The following is a 19130-nucleotide window of genomic DNA, read 5'->3' as shown; positions in this document are numbered from 1 at the left end:
TGTCAGTCATACAAGGCCAACTAAAGCAGTTCTTCAGTGCAAATCCTCTGCAAACAGCAGCATAAGGTCTCATTCAGATGTCCGACTTTTGCATACGAGTGCTAGCCATGATTTTCAGGGATAGCACTGTGATAGTCTATGGGGCCATTTACATGTCCGTGATCGAAAATTGTGGAGGCCTGTCCGATTTTGATCTGAAGGTCTGATGAAATTCGGGAATGCAAGTCAATGGGTCAGTGAAAAAAATCTGACTGCACTTGGATGACATAAGAGCACGGTTCGATTTTCATGGACTGTCATCATGGAGAACGTGGAGAATTTTTTTTTTTATTTCTCTACTTATGAGAAAATCTGATGACAATTGGACCACACTCTGATCAGAATAATCTTTCCATTTTTCTTGTACATGGAAAAATCGTACGTCTGTGTGAGGCCTAAATCTCAGTATCAAAAGTTGTATGACAAAGAATCGAGTCGGGAGAGACATACGAGAATACTGCATATTTCTCACATATCTTTATATATATATTTGCACGGGTACCTGCGTAATGTCTAACATAGTCTCGATCATCTGACATTTGCTGTTCTTGGTGAATGTATCGGCTGCTGGTAGGTTCAATGCGAGACACAATTTCAGCCAGATCGGTAAAACCTGGGACCGTGCCGACCTATACATGGGGAGAGAAACCATGTGAGGCATCACAAGGCTATACTGTAACACATAGTTAGAGGATATAGCTAATTAGCAGGTACTGTGCGATATTAATTAGTGATGTCCCACTTACACCACCCTCCTGACGGTCATCTAAGTCAGGGGCGCTGTGGTCTTGCAGCATCTTGACAATGACGTCTCCTCGATGCCACTCTGTAAATATAAGCTTCCCGTAGTCGTATCCAATATCCTGCATATTACATAATAGATGAGACATTAAGGACAGATGAAGATATAAGAAATGTGATATGAAGACAGTGTCGGAATGGCGTGCCAAGGACCCACCAGTAACATTAGCTCCAGGGCCCCACTTTTCAGCTACATGCAAATATGAATTTATCCTCATTCACAAATTTCTATAGCAATACTCATATAAGAGGGTGGTGGCCAGGAAACGACTGGGAGCGACATTTAGTCCTGGCATTTGAAAGCACATAGGCCCATGTTCCTCTCCCCTGATACTGTTAACAGCATAGCAGACAATGCGGCCACGACTGGAGCAGCCCATCTGGCATTTGCCAGAATTGCCAGATGGCCAGTCCGGCCCTGGCTGTGGCTCATTTCTGCACAAGGGCCCACCGGAGCATTCTCCTTTTCTTCTGTGGGCCAGTCTGACCCTGTATGAAGATAAGGGATGTGTCAGTATTCCGGGTTTTCTAAGTTACCTTGTGAATGTTTTTGCCCTTTGTTAAAATGGAGTTTGCTGTCTGCCCTACTTCCTGTTCATTTGTTTAAAACCCGGGTCAGGTGTCAGCCTCACTGCTGGAGTATTCTGCTTGGTTTCTCCATCAGCTCAGCTGCTTGTCTGCTGTACTTCTACCCGTGGCTCTGGACATTCTCTGCCTATGTAAGTTACGCTCTCAGTCTGTTGGCTTGGGAACTTAACCCTTGGTTCTCTCCTCCGGGTAAGAACTCTGTTTGGAACTGTGTTTGGGGCTTTTGCTGCTGGACTTAGACTGTGTTTGCTACTTAATCCTTATTTACTCCCCCCGGTGGGAGCTACTGGAAATTACACCAGTATAATTCTTTATGTGAACTTGTTTCTGGACTTACCCGTGTTTATGCCACAACTGAGATAAACTTATGAACTTGTTTCTGGACTTACCCGTGTTTATCCCACACCTGGGATTAACTTGTGAACTTGCTTCTGGACTTACCCGTGTTCGTCCCACACCTGGGATTAACCTGAGGACTTGTTTCTGGACTCCCTGTGTTTACTTCATACCCGGATTTGACTCTTTCTGCACCAGCTGTGTTTGGATCTGCACGTCACCCGTCTCACTCACCTTGCCAAGGACTTTGGCCTAAGAACTCTTCTGTTTCGCTGTATATGGCTAAGGGACTTGTGTCATTGCAAGTTATCTATATATTGTTTGTGTGTTTTTGCTGTGTTACAAATACACTATTTTACACTAAAGAAACCCGTCTCTGTCTGTTCATTGCCCCATGCTACCAGAATCTTAAGAGTTCCTACAATAGTATTACAGGATACTCCAGCCTAAAAAAAGATTCTGCTGGGGCAATGACAGAGACACGGGTAGACAAGATGTTTGCTATGATTAACTCCTTGCAGCAGGAGGTGGCGGCTGTACAAAGTAAAATTAGAGACATGGACTCCCGGGCTAACCACAATGCGCAGGTGTTTGGTCAGGCTCTCCAAGATTTACGTACCTTGATAGACGCCCAGGTTACACCACCTGCTCAGCATACACCACCTGTTCAGCATACACCACCTACCAGTATGCCTAAATTGCCTCCTTTTCGGTTTAATGGTGACCGAAGTCAATTCCGTGGGTTTGTAAATCAATGTATATTATTTTTTGATGTACATGCCTCCTACTATCAGTCTGATAGATCGAAAGTACTATGTATTATTATGTTGTTGACATCACGGGCACTGGCTTGGGCAAATCCTATGGTAGAAAGTCGCGATGTCCGTCTAAATAATTTGGATGATTTTCTGGCAGCTATGGCGCAAATGTTTGATGATCCCAACCGCCGTGCCTCCGCTGAAAAATCCTTGCTTTCCTTACGCCAGGGGAAACGTTCAGTCATAGAGTATATTACGGAATTTAAGAGGTTAGTAGTGGATACCAACTGGGATGAAAATGCTTTGTTACCAATTTTCAGGAAAGGGTTGTCCAGTACAATCAAGGATGAGCTAGCTCGCTCAGAATCTCCACAGGAGTATGAGTTATTCTTACAACACTGTGTGCGTATTGATATCCGCCTAACTGAACGCAGACAGGAGAAATGGGCAGCGGTAAATCGCATTACTAATTTTACTCTTCCGTCTAGGGAAACTACCAGTAAGAACCCGCGGGAAGCTGAGGAGGTGCCGATGCAAGTGGACTCACTACAGAAACGTGAAAGTAATGAACGCCGTGAATATCGCTTTCGAGAACGCTTATGTTTTTACTGTGGCCAATCAGATCATTTTCTTATTAATTGTCCTAAATGTCCCAGGCGACCTAACAAGGTATTGGCGGCAGTAGGGGATTATGACAATACGGACACTGAGTCAGAAGTTTCGGAGACCAGTTTACATCTAGATGCTGTGGTTCCCCTAACAGTGATGTCAACTTCCCCTAAGGATCAAGGGGAGAAATACTCACATTGTTCTCTTCCTATTCAGATTCTGTGGGAGGGACAGTGGATAACAAGTTCTGCTATGATAGATTCTGGAGCAGGTGGAAATTTCATGGATTCTTCTTTTGCCAGGGAACATGGTATTAAGACACAGCTAAGAGCCTCACCAGTCACCATGGAAACGGTGGATGGTTCTCCGTTAGTTTCTGGGCCAGTAGACCGGGAGACGGTGCTTCTGAAGTGTAAGATGGAACCAGACCATCTGGAAACCCTATCATTTATGCTAATATCTTCTCCTCATTTTCCTGTAATTCTAGGAATTCCCTGGTTACGGTCACAGAACCCAAATATCAATTGGGAAACTAAGGAGATATCCTTCCTTCCGAAGTGTAGCTCTACCATCAGTCCACAGGTAATGGCTCCAGTTACCCAGAATTTGGAGGAAACGAAACAGGTATCTACTCTCCCTCTGGTTTACCAGGAATTTTCAGACATTTGTGACAAGAGGAAGGCAGATCAACTCCCTCCACACAGACCATATGACTGCCCCATAGAGCTGCTTCCCGGGGCAGCGATTCCTTTCGGCCATGTTTACCCGTTGGCAGCTCCAGAATTAAAGACTTTACGGGAGTATATAGACGAGAATTTAGCCAAGGGGTTTATCCGACCATCTTCTTCACCAGCGGGCGCTCCCATATTCTTTGTAAAGAAAAAAGATGGCACTCTAAGACCGTGTATTGACTATCGGGAGCTAAACAAGGTAACCATCCGTAACAGGTACCCGTTGCCGTTAATTCCTGAATTGTTGGAGAGAGTTCGCCAAGCTAAAATATTCACCAAACTAGATCTTCGCGGAGCATATAATTTACTCCGTATACGTCCCGGAGATGAATGGAAAACAGCTTTCAGATGTCGGTATGGACATTTTGAATATCTAGTGATGCCATTCGGACTCTGTAATGCTCCTGCTGCTTTCCAACACTTGGCCAACGATATTTTCAGGGATTTACTGGATCATTATGTAGTCATTTACCTGGATGACATCTTGATTTTCTCTGATTCCCTACAGGAACACCAGGAACATGTCAAGACCGTGCTCAGACGTTTGAGAGACAACCATCTGTATATCAAACTTGAAAAGTGTGAATTTCATTGCTCCAAAATTCAATTTTTAGGCTATGTTATTTCTCCCCAGGGATTGAATATGGAGTCCAGCAAGATCCAGGCGATCATAGATTGGCCGGTACCAGGAAACGTCAAAGAGGTACAAAGATTCATTGGCTTTGCTAACTTTTATAGACGTTTCATCCGGAATTTTTCGGAAATTGTCCGTCCCATCACTCTCCTTACTAAGAAGGGGAGGAAGTTTGTATGGTCTTCGCAAGCCCAGGAAGCCTTTGATCGCTTAAAGGTTTGTTTTACCACGGCTCCGATATTGACACACCCGGACCCTGCACTGCCTTTTGTCGTGGAGGTGGACGCTTCTGACTGTGCACTGGGAGCAATCCTCTCACAACGAACCGGAGATAAAGGTTTGCTGCACCCGTGTGCCTTCTTTTCTCGCAGGTTATCATCTGCTGAACTGAACTATGATATTGCAGATAAAGAACTGTTGGCAATCATTTCCGCTTTTAAGGAATGGAGACACCATTTGCAGGGAGCAACTCAACAGGTAGTGGTGCTCACAGACCACCGTAATCTGGAATTCCTCAAGTCCGCCAGATGTCTCTCTCCTCGACAAGCTAGGTGGAGTTTGTTCCTAAACCAGTTTGATTTTGTCATCTCGTACCGCCCAGGTTCACGTAATGGGAAAGCCGATGCGCTATCCCGAATCCACACGATGGACTCCGTGCCTGGGACCCCGTCTAAGACCATCTTGTCGGATGCCAACTTCATAGGAGTGCTCCAGGACCGGGACCTGTGGGAGGAGATCAAGCTGGCCTATGATGGTGACGTATTTCTTGCTACCCCACCTGACAATGTGAATCTTGTCTTACAGAATGGTGTATGGCTTAGAGATCGCTGTATTTATGTCCCTGAGGCTGTGAGACTTCGAATTCTCAAATTGGTCCATGACTCCGTATTGGCTGGTCATCGGGGGGTACAGAAGACGCAGGAATTTTTAACCCGTTTTTTCTGGTGGCCTACCTGTTTGAAGGATGTGAATGACTATGTCCGCTCTTGTGAGGTTTGTGCCCGGTACAAAGTTCCTCGTGTTTCACCTACTGGCCTTCTTAAGCCACTACCCGTACCATCTCGTCCTTGGGGGTCTATTTCGATGGACTTTATTGTGGAGTTACCCACCTCCGGCGGTAAGAATACTATTCTGGTGGTAGTGGACCGTCTAACAAAGGCTGCTCATTTTATTCCTTGCAGTGGTCTTCCCTCAGCCACAGAGACAGTGGATCTGGTTATCCAGAATGTTTTCCGGCTGCATGGGGTACCAGATGAGATCATCTCTGACCGGGGAATACAATTTACCTCTAGGTTTTGGAAAGGATTTTGTTCTGCACTCCACATTAATGTTTGCTTGTCTTCTGCATACCATCCTCAGACCAATGGGCAAACCGAACGAACCAATCAAACCTTGGAGCAATATCTACGCTGTTACGTCAGTCATTTGCAGGATGATTGGCTGAAGCTTCTTCCGTTAGCGGAATTCTCGTATAACAACTCACAGAGCAGTTCCACGAAGGTAACGCCTTTTTTCGCCAATTTGGGATATCATCCAAATATTTTGCCTAGGTCTCCGGTTGCTACTTCGGTACCAGCAGTTCAAGACAGAGTGGCAGTGTTGCAACGTAATCTTGAAGTTTTGAAAGACTCCCTGATCGCAGCACAGGAGCGTTACAAGAAGTCGGCTGATAGATTCCGGAAACCGGCACCCATGTATAAGGTAGGAGACTCGGTTTGGTTGTCTACCAAGAATCTAAAATTGGGTGTTCCTTCGCAGAAGCTGGGGCAGAAGTTCATCGGTCCATTCAAGATCACTGGGATTGTGAGCTCTGTTGCTTGTCGGCTGAAGCTGCCACGAACTCTAAAGGTACACCCAGTATTCCATGTTTCTTTATTAAAACCAGTCTCTCTCAACACATTTCAGGGACGTATCGTACCTCCTCCTCCACCAGTGTTGGTTGATGGCGAAGAACAATTTGTTGTACAGGACATTATCGATTCAAGACTTCATAGGAATCGACTTCAGTATCTGGTTAGATGGCAGGGTTATTCTCCTGAAAACGATTCTTGGGAACCAGTAAGTAACATCAATGCTCCCCTGAAGGTTACTCAATTTCATCGTAGATACCCAGGCAAACCTGGTCCAGGATCGTCCTGAGGCCGTTTCTAGGGGGGGAGTAATGTCAGTATTCCGGGTTTTCTAAGTTACCTTGTGAATGTTTTTGCCCTTTGTTAAAATGGAGTTTGCTGTCTGCCCTACTTCCTGTTCATTTGTTTAAAACCCGGGTCAGGTGTCAGCCTCACTGCTGGAGTATTCTGCTTGGTTTCTCCATCAGCTCAGCTGCTTGTCTGCTGTACTTCTACCCGTGGCTCTGGACATTCTCTGCCTATGTAAGTTACGCTCTCAGTCTGTTGGCTTGGGAACTTAACCCTTGGTTCTCTCCTCCGGGTAAGAACTCTGTTTGGAACTGTGTTTGGGGCTTTTGCTGCTGGACTTAGACTGTGTTTGCTACTTAATCCTTATTTACTCCCCCCGGTGGGAGCTACTGGAAATTACACCAGTATAATTCTTTATGTGAACTTGTTTCTGGACTTACCCGTGTTTATGCCACAACTGAGATAAACTTATGAACTTGTTTCTGGACTTACCCGTGTTTATCCCACACCTGGGATTAACTTGTGAACTTGCTTCTGGACTTACCCGTGTTCGTCCCACACCTGGGATTAACCTGAGGACTTGTTTCTGGACTCCCTGTGTTTACTTCATACCCGGATTTGACTCTTTCTGCACCAGCTGTGTTTGGATCTGCACGTCACCCGTCTCACTCACCTTGCCAAGGACTTTGGCCTAAGAACTCTTCTGTTTCGCTGTATATGGCTAAGGGACTTGTGTCATTGCAAGTTATCTATATATTGTTTGTGTGTTTTTGCTGTGTTACAAATACACTATTTTACACTAAAGAAACCCGTCTCTGTCTGTTCATTGCCCCATGCTACCAGAATCTTAAGAGTTCCTACAATAGTATTACAGGATGACTTACAAATAATTATAGGATATAAATTCAGGAAATTCCCCATGATTAGTACTGACAGCAGGAGTTTATTTTAGAAGCTGCACTTTTATAAGGAACATGCTGTTATGCTGTAATGTCTATTGTCTGTACAAGTCCCCTCTATAATTTGTAAAGCGCTGCGGAATATGTTGGCGCTATATAAATAAAAATTATTATTATTATTATTATTATTTACCTTTATCACATAGGGAGTCCCAACAGTGGGAACCACAGTGCAATAGAACAAAGTGAACTTTCATATAAGAATCGATGTGTTGGCATATAGCTGTGTAATCTTGGGCCTGTATATACATGCTGGCATATAAGACTATTTATGGGAGAATGAAAGGCTGTGTCAGGAACTGGGTTTGTAAAGGTGTGACAGGAACTGTCATACGCCTCTCCCCCTAAAGACAACGTCTGAAAGAACTGTATTTGAATATGTGTCATGAAACGGTTTTATTAAATTGTATGAGTAATGTAATATGTGAATCTGCGTAGAATTCTACAGGCATTAAGTGATGCAGCTAATGTAATGCATTTTGATTAATGTATAATGTTATTCATGTATTGAGTGTAAGGAAAGTCTAGGATTAAGCTTAGAGTATAAGGTAAAGCATAGAACATATGGATTAAGTTAGAAAGGGGGAAATATTCCGTTATGGGCATATTAGTATAGGAAGTTCAGTGTATGTCAACGATATTTTGGATAAAATGTCTCTACATAACTCATACGACAAAAGCCACGCCATAGCTAACAACACAACATATCACAAGAGATGGAAACCAGGGCCTGACTGACTCCTAAGAGTGTTTCTAGCTTCTAATTTACTTTTAACTTGTCTCTGTTTCTTATTTTTCTGTTCTAACTTTTAAATTGAAAATACTATAAATGATTGCAATCCCTTACCGCATTACATTGTTGTAAATTTTTATATATTATTCCCCTTCTTTTTTCCCTCACCCTTTTTCTTATCTGTTTTGTCCCCCATTAAAGTGATATTTTCTCACTTTTCCTAATCCTCTCGCCCATACCCTTCCTCCCTCCCCTTTTTTTTACCTGTTTTATGTTTAAAATGTTAATAAAGTTTTTTGAAAAAAAGGAAGTTCAGTGTATAATGTTAGAAGATAGTGACTGAAGTTAAGTAGGTGAAACGTAAAGTTTCTCCAGCAACAAACTTCTGGGGCAGACAGGTTATAATACAGTTAAATGTTTGGGGCCAGCACAATGTGGGAGGGAGCAGGGTCAGTTAAGAAAGGGAGCACTTCCTGGTTAGTTCATTGAGTCTGGAGTGAGAGATTAGATTGCAAAATAAAGAAAGTGTTAGCAGCTATCAAGAGCAGAGGGCTGGAGGGCACGAGAAGTATGCACTATTCGGGCAGCATGAGTACGTCGGCTATAGTCTTCTGTGGACATCCCTGCAATGTTTGGAGCCTACGGCCAGAACTAGACACTAGAAAGTGTGCCTTATTCCTTTCCAACTAATGGAAGCCAGATGGGGAGACGGGACGAGTCTCATGAGAGCTGCGGAGCAGGATAGAGTATCCCAGGGGCCGAGGGAGCCATTAAGAGAAGGGATATGTCTGGCTGAACATGCAGAAAACACGGAAATGTACTGTGCTGTATCATCAATTGAACATGAACTGCTAAATAAAGTTGAACTGCTTGTTATGAAGCAAGTATTCCCTGATTTATATGCGGCTGTTCATGGATCCAGGATTGTGGCGGCAGCAGAGGTCTGCGGCCTGAATGTGAGTACACTGCATTGTATGCAGAGTGACACTAAGGGACTGGGACACCTGTTTATTTGTGGGGTGCCAGGGTGTGGGAACACAGCCCCTCTCCTATGATTACCGCTCTGCGCACCTTACAGGTTCATCACGGCATTGGCAGGTGGACAGACAGAAGAGGGCCCCTATGCAGCTCCTCATAATACACAATTCCACCTGGGTTGGAGGTGGAAATGGGGCCTCTTTACCTTTTGGGCCCCTGTGTGGCGCCCAGGTTGCACCAATGATATGTCCACCTCTGTGTCATGGGCCACAATGGCAAGGCCCAACCCAGGTAATCTAAGGTATATTGTTGCTTTAGCAATACATTGCCATCAGCATCCAGCTCTGGCGTGATGCCATCTGATATACCTATTGTAACAGATACTCACCGGTCAATTTTGTGATTTAGATCTTTTCTGGCTAGGCAGTAAAAACTGTTTGACCACTTATTGTGGACTTCCATGGTAACCTCAAGATAAATATCTGACCAATAAAGTCTGTATGTCATTCCTGGGGTTAAGGTTACGGTAGGTAACCCAAGTGTCAACCTAAGAATAGTCTCCTGAACTGTCCTGTTGTAATGCTGAATCCAACTTTTTCATGTCTGACTTAGGCTACGTTCACATTATATTCGGGCCACACATTTGTGGCTCCATCAGGCTTGCCATCTGAAATCTATTTATTAGATTTATTAATTTTGGATGCAACTCCCAAAAAAGCCCTTCACTATAATGAAGCAAATGTCACTTTGTGCTCCGTCTTGCCTTCCATTCTAGCAGTGTGCATCTTCTTAGGCGGTCCCGTTTTTCAGGGCTTCAACCAGAGGCACCAAAGGAGCCACAAACGCGTGGTCCAAAGATAATATGAACCTGGACCTTGTCTCACTTTTGACTTTTGCTATTTATTATACAGGAAACATACTAATACCTGTACTATGGTACTTTATAAAGTGGACATTTCGTCAAATTTCACAATATGATCTGAAAATAGATCTCTTAGACCAGATGTGATTGGTGTACTTACTTTGAAAATCCATGTCGACATGGCTGTATAGTCCTTTTGGGAACTTTCTCTGCCTAATTTCAAAGTGAACATTTTAGGAGTCCAGATCCGCCTTCAGCTGGTATCTTAATATGCTCACGTTAATATTAGGATTCTACAGCCATTCTGCAAAGGATTTCCAAGGTAAGTACACCAGACTCATCAGGTCTATTTAATAATTTATGAAGTTTACATTATTAAATTCACTTTAAGACTATATTGACTGGCATTTAAGGAGACATGAATGTTATGTACGTAGTTTAATGTATCCATTTTCACAACAAAGAAGATAATAGTGAATATAAAGATCCTTGATGTGGCCGACTTACATATACTTCCTGGAAGCGACGGAATTCTGAGGTGGAGAAGCGCTGCACCGGAGGAGACAGATACTCACAGTAGCCACTGAGCTTCACCATCTCGAGCTGCCGCACACAAGAGACATAGGACAAGCGGGACTGCAGCTCTGCCATGTCTGGGATCTAGTCATATAAGACATGGAAACATTACAATGTACAGCGAAGCCTTAGATTCTGTCCAGAAAATGTCATCAATGGCCAGTTATCGTCTACCGGACATGTTTTGGTCTTCAATAGAAGATAAAACATTATTTAATAATTGCTTGACGAACAAGCTTCACCAATACTGTTATTATTCATTTGTTTCCTAAGTATCATAAAATGGGCAGCACGGTGGCTCAGTGGTTAGCACTCTAGCCTTGCAGCGCTGGAGTCCTGGGTTCAAATATCACCAAGGACAACATCTGCAAGGAGTTTGTATGTTCTCCCATGGCTATTATTACATAATAGTTATAACCTTCTAAAGATGTCCCCTGGACTATAAAGAAAGTGTAGAGTAAAGTGCTGCAAGGCTCTAGTAGTGCATACTACCTGAAAATAGTCAGAGGGGCGGTCCTCATCCCAACCAGAGTCATGTAGTCCTGGCATTACAGAGCAGCTCTCCCAGCATCTGGGGCATGCGGAGTGAACTGAAGGGGACTGGTCTCAGTTTTATCTGTACTAGCACCTGTGTTGGATTCCACTGGAGCTGGATTGTAACATCAGGATGGCATGACTCAGGAGGAGTCTGGGACCACCCCCTTGACTTAGACTTTTACAGGTAGCCCAACTTTATTTTTTCTCTTTATGCTCCATGTCCCATTTCAGAGAGTTACATCAATACACCTCTATGACCATCCTGTATAACACAATATCTGCAGTTTAGGAATGTTATATTTAATGACAGGTACATTTTACAAAAACTCAAAACGCCCTAAAGGATCAAAATGGGCACAAGACATAGGTCTAAAAGCTGATAATTTTGTAATTTTTAAAGTAATTGATAAAGCACTAATAGCAAAAACTCTATGCCTAGACCTATTAGAAAAATCTAGTACAAAACTAAATATATTCCTTCACCACCAGGTACTAGATTATTCTAACCCTTATATTTTCTGGATTATTGAATGCTCTGTGTTCTGATGCAACGAGAATTATCATTAGGCTGGTCCTATGAATAGCCCATTCAAATAGACCTATTGTCAGGACTCGAACCCAGCAGCTCTTGTGCACCAGGCGGCATCTCTTCCCTATGAGCTTTTAAGTTCGCTGGACAGTTCCTTGCTGACCCAGATACTATTACCAGTGTTGTTTCTGATTGGTTCCACCCAGAGTTCCTGATCGGCTCCATCCTGAGTTCCTGATTAGCTCCACCCTTAGTTCCTGCTTGGCTCCACCCTGAGTTCCTGATTGGCTCCATCCTGAGTTCCTGATTGGATCCACCCTGTAATCTCCTGATTGAACACCCTACTTAAACTTGGCTTTACACTTCCTTCCATGCGAGATTATTGAGCTCCCAGCCTTTAGTCAAGCTCTCCTTTCATCTGCTGCTTCATCCAAGATTATACTGCAGGTACCATGTACCGACCTCTGGCAATTCCTGACCGCAACCCGCTGATCCTTTAACTATATAACTGCTACCGTGTACCGACCTCTGGCTATTCCTGACTACACTACCTGCTGGTGCTGCCCCTAGTGGTTGCAATACTACTACTCCAACCCAGGTCAGTCCATAACACCTATAGACTATCCGATCGGAATATTTCTGGTTTTAGATTTTATGATTATGTAGGATACTTTATTTTAAGTGGTACTTTTCTTGTTATCATAGTTTTGCAAAAGCCACCTCTTGAATGTTACCACTATTGGCTACCCAATAATAATTTACCTTCACTTTTGTTCCCCAAGGGTTGATACGATTCCAGAGAAGCCACCAGCCTGATAGACTGTCTCCATAATTGTATGTATTCCATTCCTCTTGCTGGCCAACATCCACTGCAAGAACTGTGCGTGCCCCCATAGAACGAGCCACATCGGCTAGGATCCGAAGAAATCAAAAACTTAAATTTAAAAACTGAAGGATAGCTGTTTAATATTTACCTCAAATTCGCTTCTTACCTGGAAGATTATTGACATAGCATCCATCCAATAAAAGGTGGTCATCTACTGGGTCGCACAGAGGAGGAAGATAAGGCATGTAGGAGGTGGTGGCTCGAATGTAGCGCCAAAGTATGCCTAGAGGGGGATTACAAAATCTATTTTTTTGCTATTTCTATCAAATATACAGCACAGCATGTGGTAGAACCAACTCAGACCTTCTCGGTGAACCCTCATTGAAGAAGAACTGATATCTGTTGTGATACAAAAATATGGCAACCACAGATCCTAATGTAAAAAAAAAGTTATGTTAGAAGAAGTATACAAAAAAGTCTATGAAATGAAATCCAAACAAAAAATATTTTACTTGGATTTGCCGCTGCCCAAAGAGGTGAATCAATGTTGTATTGAATCTAGATCCCGATAACAGGGAGGTGATTGGGTAGGTAAGATCCAGAGCTGTCCTTGGCAAAGAAGACATCATCTGGTGCATAAAAATATATAAAAGGATTAAGGAAGAGCTATAATTAGAACTATGACTAGAGCAAAAGCATAGGAAAAAATCATGAAAGATTTGGGTTTCTAGATCTCTGATGATCGTATGATGCTCATGCCAATTTATACAATTAGCAGGGTACTAGCCAATCTGAGGTTTTCATCCCCTTCATAAATACTCCTCTCTGAAAGTTAACCAATGGTTGATAGAAAGTGCTTACCTGTGCCCACATGCTGGTTCTATCTTTAGTTCTACTCCCATCAAGTTCTTCAGCATATACACCACCAACCAAGGCCCCCATGGAAGTTCCCCCCACCATGTCCACTGGAATGCCAGCCTCTTCCAAAGCCTTAATGATACCTACATGAGCAAACCCTCTGAAAACAAGAGGAACACAATGAATCTATGAAGCAACATCTTTCAATCACAGTTCTCAAAGAACCTCATCAGGTTTTGGTTTGGGAATTTTGTAAAGATCACAGAAGATAATAGAAAACTTATCACCAAAACATGATCAGTAGGGATTACTTAAGAACTGGCCTTCAGAAAGCCACACAAAGCAATAAAAAATACGGTAAACTGATTCACTAACCTGGCTCCACCACCACCTAATACTAAAGCAATGGCATTTCCTGTTAGAGTTCGAGCAAGTCTGGAGAAGTCACTATGACAGTCAACTTGGTTCTTCAGGATTTTGGAGTAGAATTCCAGCTGTAAGATAATTTGGCTAAACATGAAATTTACGATTTCTATATTTTTATACTTGTGATTCCAAACCTCATTGTTATAATCTAAAAGCACAAAATTATGCATATATATTCCCAATCTTTAAAATACACTGCTCAAAAAAATAAAGGGAACACTAAAATACCACATCCTAGATATCTCTGAATGAAATATTCCAGTTGCAAATTTTAATTCATTGCATAGTGGAATGTGTTCAGAACAATAAAACATAATTATCAATGTAAATCAAAATGAATATCCCATGAAGGTATGGATTGGAATGATACTCAAAATCAAAGTGGAAAATCAAGCTGATCCAACTTCAGTGGAAATGCCTCATGACAAGGAAAAGATGCTCAGTATTGTGTGTGACCTCCACATGCCTATATGACCTCCCTACTGTACAACGCCTAGGCATGCTCCTGATGAGACGGCAGATGGTCTCCTGAGGGATCTCCTTCCAGACCTGGACTAAAGCATCCGCCAACTCCTGGACATTCTGTGGTGCAATGTGACGTTGGTGGATGGAGCGAGACATGATGTCCCAGATGTGCTCAATCGGATTCAGGTCTGGGGAATGGGCGGGCCAGTCCATAGCTTCAATGCCTTCATCTTGCAGGAACTGCTGACACACTCCAGCCACAGGAGGTCTGGCATTGTCCTGCATTAGGAGGAAACCAGGGCCAACCAAACCAGCATATGGTCTCACAAGGGGTCTGAGGATCTCATCTCTGTACCTAATGGCAGTCAGGCTACCTCTGGCAAGCACATGGAGGGCTGTGTGGCCCTCCAAAGAAATGCCACCCCACACCATTATTGACCCATTTCCAAACCGGTCATGCTGAAGGATGTTGCAGGCAGATCACTCTCCAAGGCATCTCCAGACTCTGTCACGTCTGTCACATGTGCTCAGTGTGAACCTGCTTTCATCTGTGCAGAGCACAGGGCGCCAGTGACGAATTTGCCAATCCTGGTGTTCTGTGGCAAATGCCAAGCATCCTGCATGGTGTTGGGCTGTGAGCACAACCCCCATCTGTGGACGTCGGGCACTCGGACCAATCTCATGGAGTCGGTTTCTAACCATTTGTGCAGACACATGCACATTTGTGGCCTGCTGGAGGTCATTTTGCAGGGCTCTGGCAGTGCTCCTCCTCTTCCTTCTTGCACAAAGGCAGAGGTAGCAGTCCTGCTGCTGGGTTGTTGCCCTCATACGGTCCCTCCACATCTCCTGGTGTACTGGCCTGTCTCCTGGTAGCGCCTCCAGCCTCTGGACACTACACTGACAGACACAGCAAACCTTGCCACAGCTCTCATTGATGTGCCATCCTGGATGAGCTGCACTATCTGAGCCATTTGTGTGGGTTGTAGAGTCCGTCTCATGCTACCACGAGTGTGAAAGCACAACCAACATTCAAATGTGACCAAAACATCAGCCAGAAAGCATTGGTACTGAGATGTGGTCTGTGATCCCCACTTGCAGAACCACTCCTTTATTGAGGGTGTCTTGATAATTGCCAATAATTTCCATATGTTGTCTATTTCATTTGCACAACAGCATGTGAAATTGATTGTCAATCAGTGTTGCTTCCTAAGTGGACAGTTTGATTTCACAGAAGTTTGATTTACTTGGAGTTATATTCTGTTGTTTAAGTGTTCCCTTCATTTTTTTGAGCAGTGTGTAACAAATATAAAAACTCATTTTTGAAAGCGTCTACTAGAACCAACACTACTAAAGAACTCTACAAAGATTTGTCTCTAATATTTTAGTTATTTTAACTCATTTACTCTTACCATTCTATGTGGTGGTCTCTTTGTAAACAATCTCTTCGGGCCTCGAATATGAAAATGTCCTGAAACCCATGTCCTCAGTTTCAACCATTCTACTGTTCCTGAAGGAGGAGGACCATCCATCCGATGGAGGAGAACAAGCTGTTTGAGAGCTCTAACAGGAGAATTCTCAAGGAACTTTTCTAGCTAGAGATCAACAAGAACATTAGGACTAAGACAGCTATTAGCGATGGTGATTACAAAATGGAATATGGACAGCTAAATTCCAAGTCCAGCTAACTATATATAATAGAACTAGAATTAGGATCAAATGCAAAATGGTCAAAAAATGAACTCTAGAAATAATGGGGAAGTTCTACCAAAGAAATACATTCATATAGATCTGGTTTAAGAATTTTAGTCGAATAGCCCTTGTTATTCTCTCACCTCACCCAATGTTGGCTCTTCTTCCCCTAATCCCACTAGTAAAATACAGTCGGCTTGACGGATGCAGCGTATGGTCCATGGTGTGAGTGAAAACTCCGTTTGGTATAGAACAATACGGTGAAGGTCTTCTTGTTGAGCTAGCCAGGTAGACAACTGACACTCATGGGTGCTACAGAAAAGCGTAACTATATATAACTAAACGGTATCTTACTTTTGCCCCATCACCACACCACATCAAGCTTAACACCAACAAACACGTTCTTTGTACACTTGAAACTAAGCTGGGAAGGAACCTCACAAACCTTTCTAAGGCATAGGCTCCAAGCCGCGCCCTGATGATGTCACTTGTAAGAACCAGAGTTGGTCCTAAAAGAGACAGATCATTAATCTATTAACTCTGACCACTATCGGTTCTATAAACCACTCACCTGCTGAGAGTCTTACCAATGGTATTCATTGCATGTTTGAGCTCGAGGGTGAATGCAGTGAGAGGAACATTGCTGCTACAGGGTAAAACACATACAGTACCAAGATTGTTGGCAACATTACCAGGATCTAAAAAGGAGAAAGAAGGAGGACTTTGTCAGCTTCTTATGGGTCCTCAACCTTTTGTATCACCTCCTAAGAATCAAAGGTCTTTTATAGATGCTTTTTCTGTGTTCCCCGACTTTACAAAATATATATTCTGCCATTCCAGCAACTCAGACATAATATTAGGTAATGATTCCAATGGCCACCTTAAAAACCTTGAATGGTGAAGACCATCTTTGACTTGGCCGAGAGGAACACATTGATGTTCTAGTACACCAACATATGGAGAAAAAATGAGGCAAATTCATTAACCAAAATACCTGGAAAATTCTGGTGCAAATTGTGCTAAGAAATGACTTTTTACATGTTTTTTCACCTCACTACCTTGACAATTGTGATAATCACATACTATTGTTGTTGTTCTCCTCCTCCACACATTATGATTTGTATGGCCACAGTAAAGGAAATTTCAGGAATTAGATATGGTCACACTTTTAAGGAAATTTTGACCTTTTTAGACAACGATATTAATTTGATTGTTTAACTTTTAGTTAGGTTCTACATGTGTGAGTCCAGTTTATACACATATTTAGACAATCCACCAAAACTAGAAAAAATATTGCCAGATGATTGCAACGAGTTTGATAACTAGTACCTCTATGATAACAAGAAGGATGGTCCCAAAGTCCCCTGTGTGAGTGTAATAATAGTGACCACTGAATGAATAGAGCTCATTGTCGCTGAGAATGAAGGAGACGCATGTGCGCTACTTATCAATTCACACTGGGAGACCCAGAAGTTGGACTCTCAGTGCTCAGACCTCCATCTCCAGCATTCTTACATCCTTATCCTATACATAGGTGATAAATGATGTTTTCAGGAAAACCCCTTCAAGATGATCATAGGGTCTTCTTATGGGACCCCCAGCAATCAGTAACAACTGTATTAAGGGGATACACTAATTCTACTACATTCTCCAACCAGTCTACTTTACCAAAAAAATATCAATTGCTCACCTTGTGGTTGCTGTAGGTTTCCCAGGATTTTGTGGCTTAAAATATGAATTAGTCTGGTCACCACCTACAAAGTGAATACAGAATAGACATAAACAAAAATGTTAGGAGAAATTCGCCCAAAACTAAAAATAAAGAATTGAGCAGCACCCAGTACAAATTATCACAGCTCACAGGGTGTCATACAGACACTGTTCTTTCCACTGTATTTTTTGTCCAGAATATCTATAGCGTTTAACAGCTCAGGTAATGCTGTTGAGCTGTGCATTTTTCCCTGTAGTCCTCCATGGGAAGACTGAAAACATGTATGAAAAAACGTGTTTAAGTTCAGAATTTTAGCTCTAAAAATACACAAAACCTTCTGTGACAAATCTGCACCAAAAAAAGAGGCCATCAAGTCGGACCCGTAACTATTCCCAGACGAGGATGAAGTATGATAAATCACATTGCTCCATCCTTTTGTTCTTAGAGGAGATTGGATTTTGTCAGCGGTGCCTTTCAGTAACTTATCACTAGTTTCCTCCTATCCATTCTTTTTTCACCACCACCACGCTGGAAGGAAACTGATGTAACAGAGCTGATCTCACAGTTTGCTATGTGATCGTTCCCATAATGGATACGCATTCGTTGTTGTGCCGGACCATTCATGGAGCCACATCAAAAAATGTTGCCTTTTTTCTGATCTAGTTCTATATTTTTGCAATGGAAACTGGTAAAAAAAAAGCCCGGTTGCACCGGTTCTAACCTCAATTGATCCTGATGCTACTGATAAATAGAAACATTGCTTTTTGCATGTGAGAGTGAGGAGACTTATAGGCCATGCATCTTCATCTGGAAAATTAAGTATGCAAATTGTCTCTTCAGAGAGGAAAATGACTTGAACTCTAGTGCCACCTATTGGAAGTAGCGATCCTAAAAGTCAGTATCCACCCTTGCAATATGACTTAGACCAGGGTCACACTAGCATTGAAAACATCGCATAGCACTCGGACCATTGTTAATCTATGGGGCACCTCCCATCACAGTTTTTTTTTCTCGAGCGTATTCTACGTGTGAGAGAAATTGCAGCATGCTGTGATTGTATGCGTATATCTTGCCAATGCAAGTCTATGGGTGCGAGAAATAATGGGACACCACATGGACCATCAGTGTTACTTAGACAAATACGCACACATTTTCCTCATTTCAGCCCATTGAGACATTAAATTAAATGGGGAAAATCAGTGAGAAATTCAAAGCCATACGCATGTCATACAGATGCCATACGGATGCATAGGTGGGAGAAAATTGCATCATCGCTTTGCAAATGCATTACACGCAGATGACCATACAGAGAACACTTGTGCGACTCTCAGCAGGGAGACTTGGATC

At 42.8% G+C, this 19130-nt stretch overlaps 1 protein-coding gene across 1 annotated transcript in view; it reads right to left on the bottom strand.

Moving 5' to 3' along the window:
• Positions 1 to 19130, bottom strand: part of LOC143774586 (patatin-like phospholipase domain-containing protein 6) — a 110856-nt gene that overhangs the window by 2225 nt on the left and 89501 nt on the right. Inside the window, exons 20-33 of the mRNA XM_077262336.1 lie at positions 17763 to 17826; positions 16660 to 16770; positions 16518 to 16581; positions 16216 to 16384; positions 15793 to 15975; positions 13868 to 13986; positions 13496 to 13652; positions 13147 to 13263; positions 12998 to 13067; positions 12801 to 12917; positions 12571 to 12719; positions 10674 to 10826; positions 786 to 902; positions 542 to 668 (exon numbers count right to left, since the gene is read on the bottom strand). Of these exons, the coding sequence (XP_077118451.1) occupies positions 542 to 668; positions 786 to 902; positions 10674 to 10826; positions 12571 to 12719; positions 12801 to 12917; positions 12998 to 13067; positions 13147 to 13263; positions 13496 to 13652; positions 13868 to 13986; positions 15793 to 15975; positions 16216 to 16384; positions 16518 to 16581; positions 16660 to 16770; positions 17763 to 17826 (1717 nt within the window). The remainder of the gene's footprint in view (positions 1 to 541; positions 669 to 785; positions 903 to 10673; positions 10827 to 12570; positions 12720 to 12800; positions 12918 to 12997; positions 13068 to 13146; positions 13264 to 13495; positions 13653 to 13867; positions 13987 to 15792; positions 15976 to 16215; positions 16385 to 16517; positions 16582 to 16659; positions 16771 to 17762; positions 17827 to 19130) is intronic.

This window comes from Ranitomeya variabilis, chromosome 5, assembly GCF_051348905.1.
Source record: "Ranitomeya variabilis isolate aRanVar5 chromosome 5, aRanVar5.hap1, whole genome shotgun sequence".
NCBI classification, from domain to species: Eukaryota; Metazoa; Chordata; class Amphibia; order Anura; family Dendrobatidae; genus Ranitomeya; species Ranitomeya variabilis.
The sequence above is the reverse complement of the archived record's forward strand: the minus strand, read 5'-3'. Positions and strand labels throughout refer to the sequence as shown.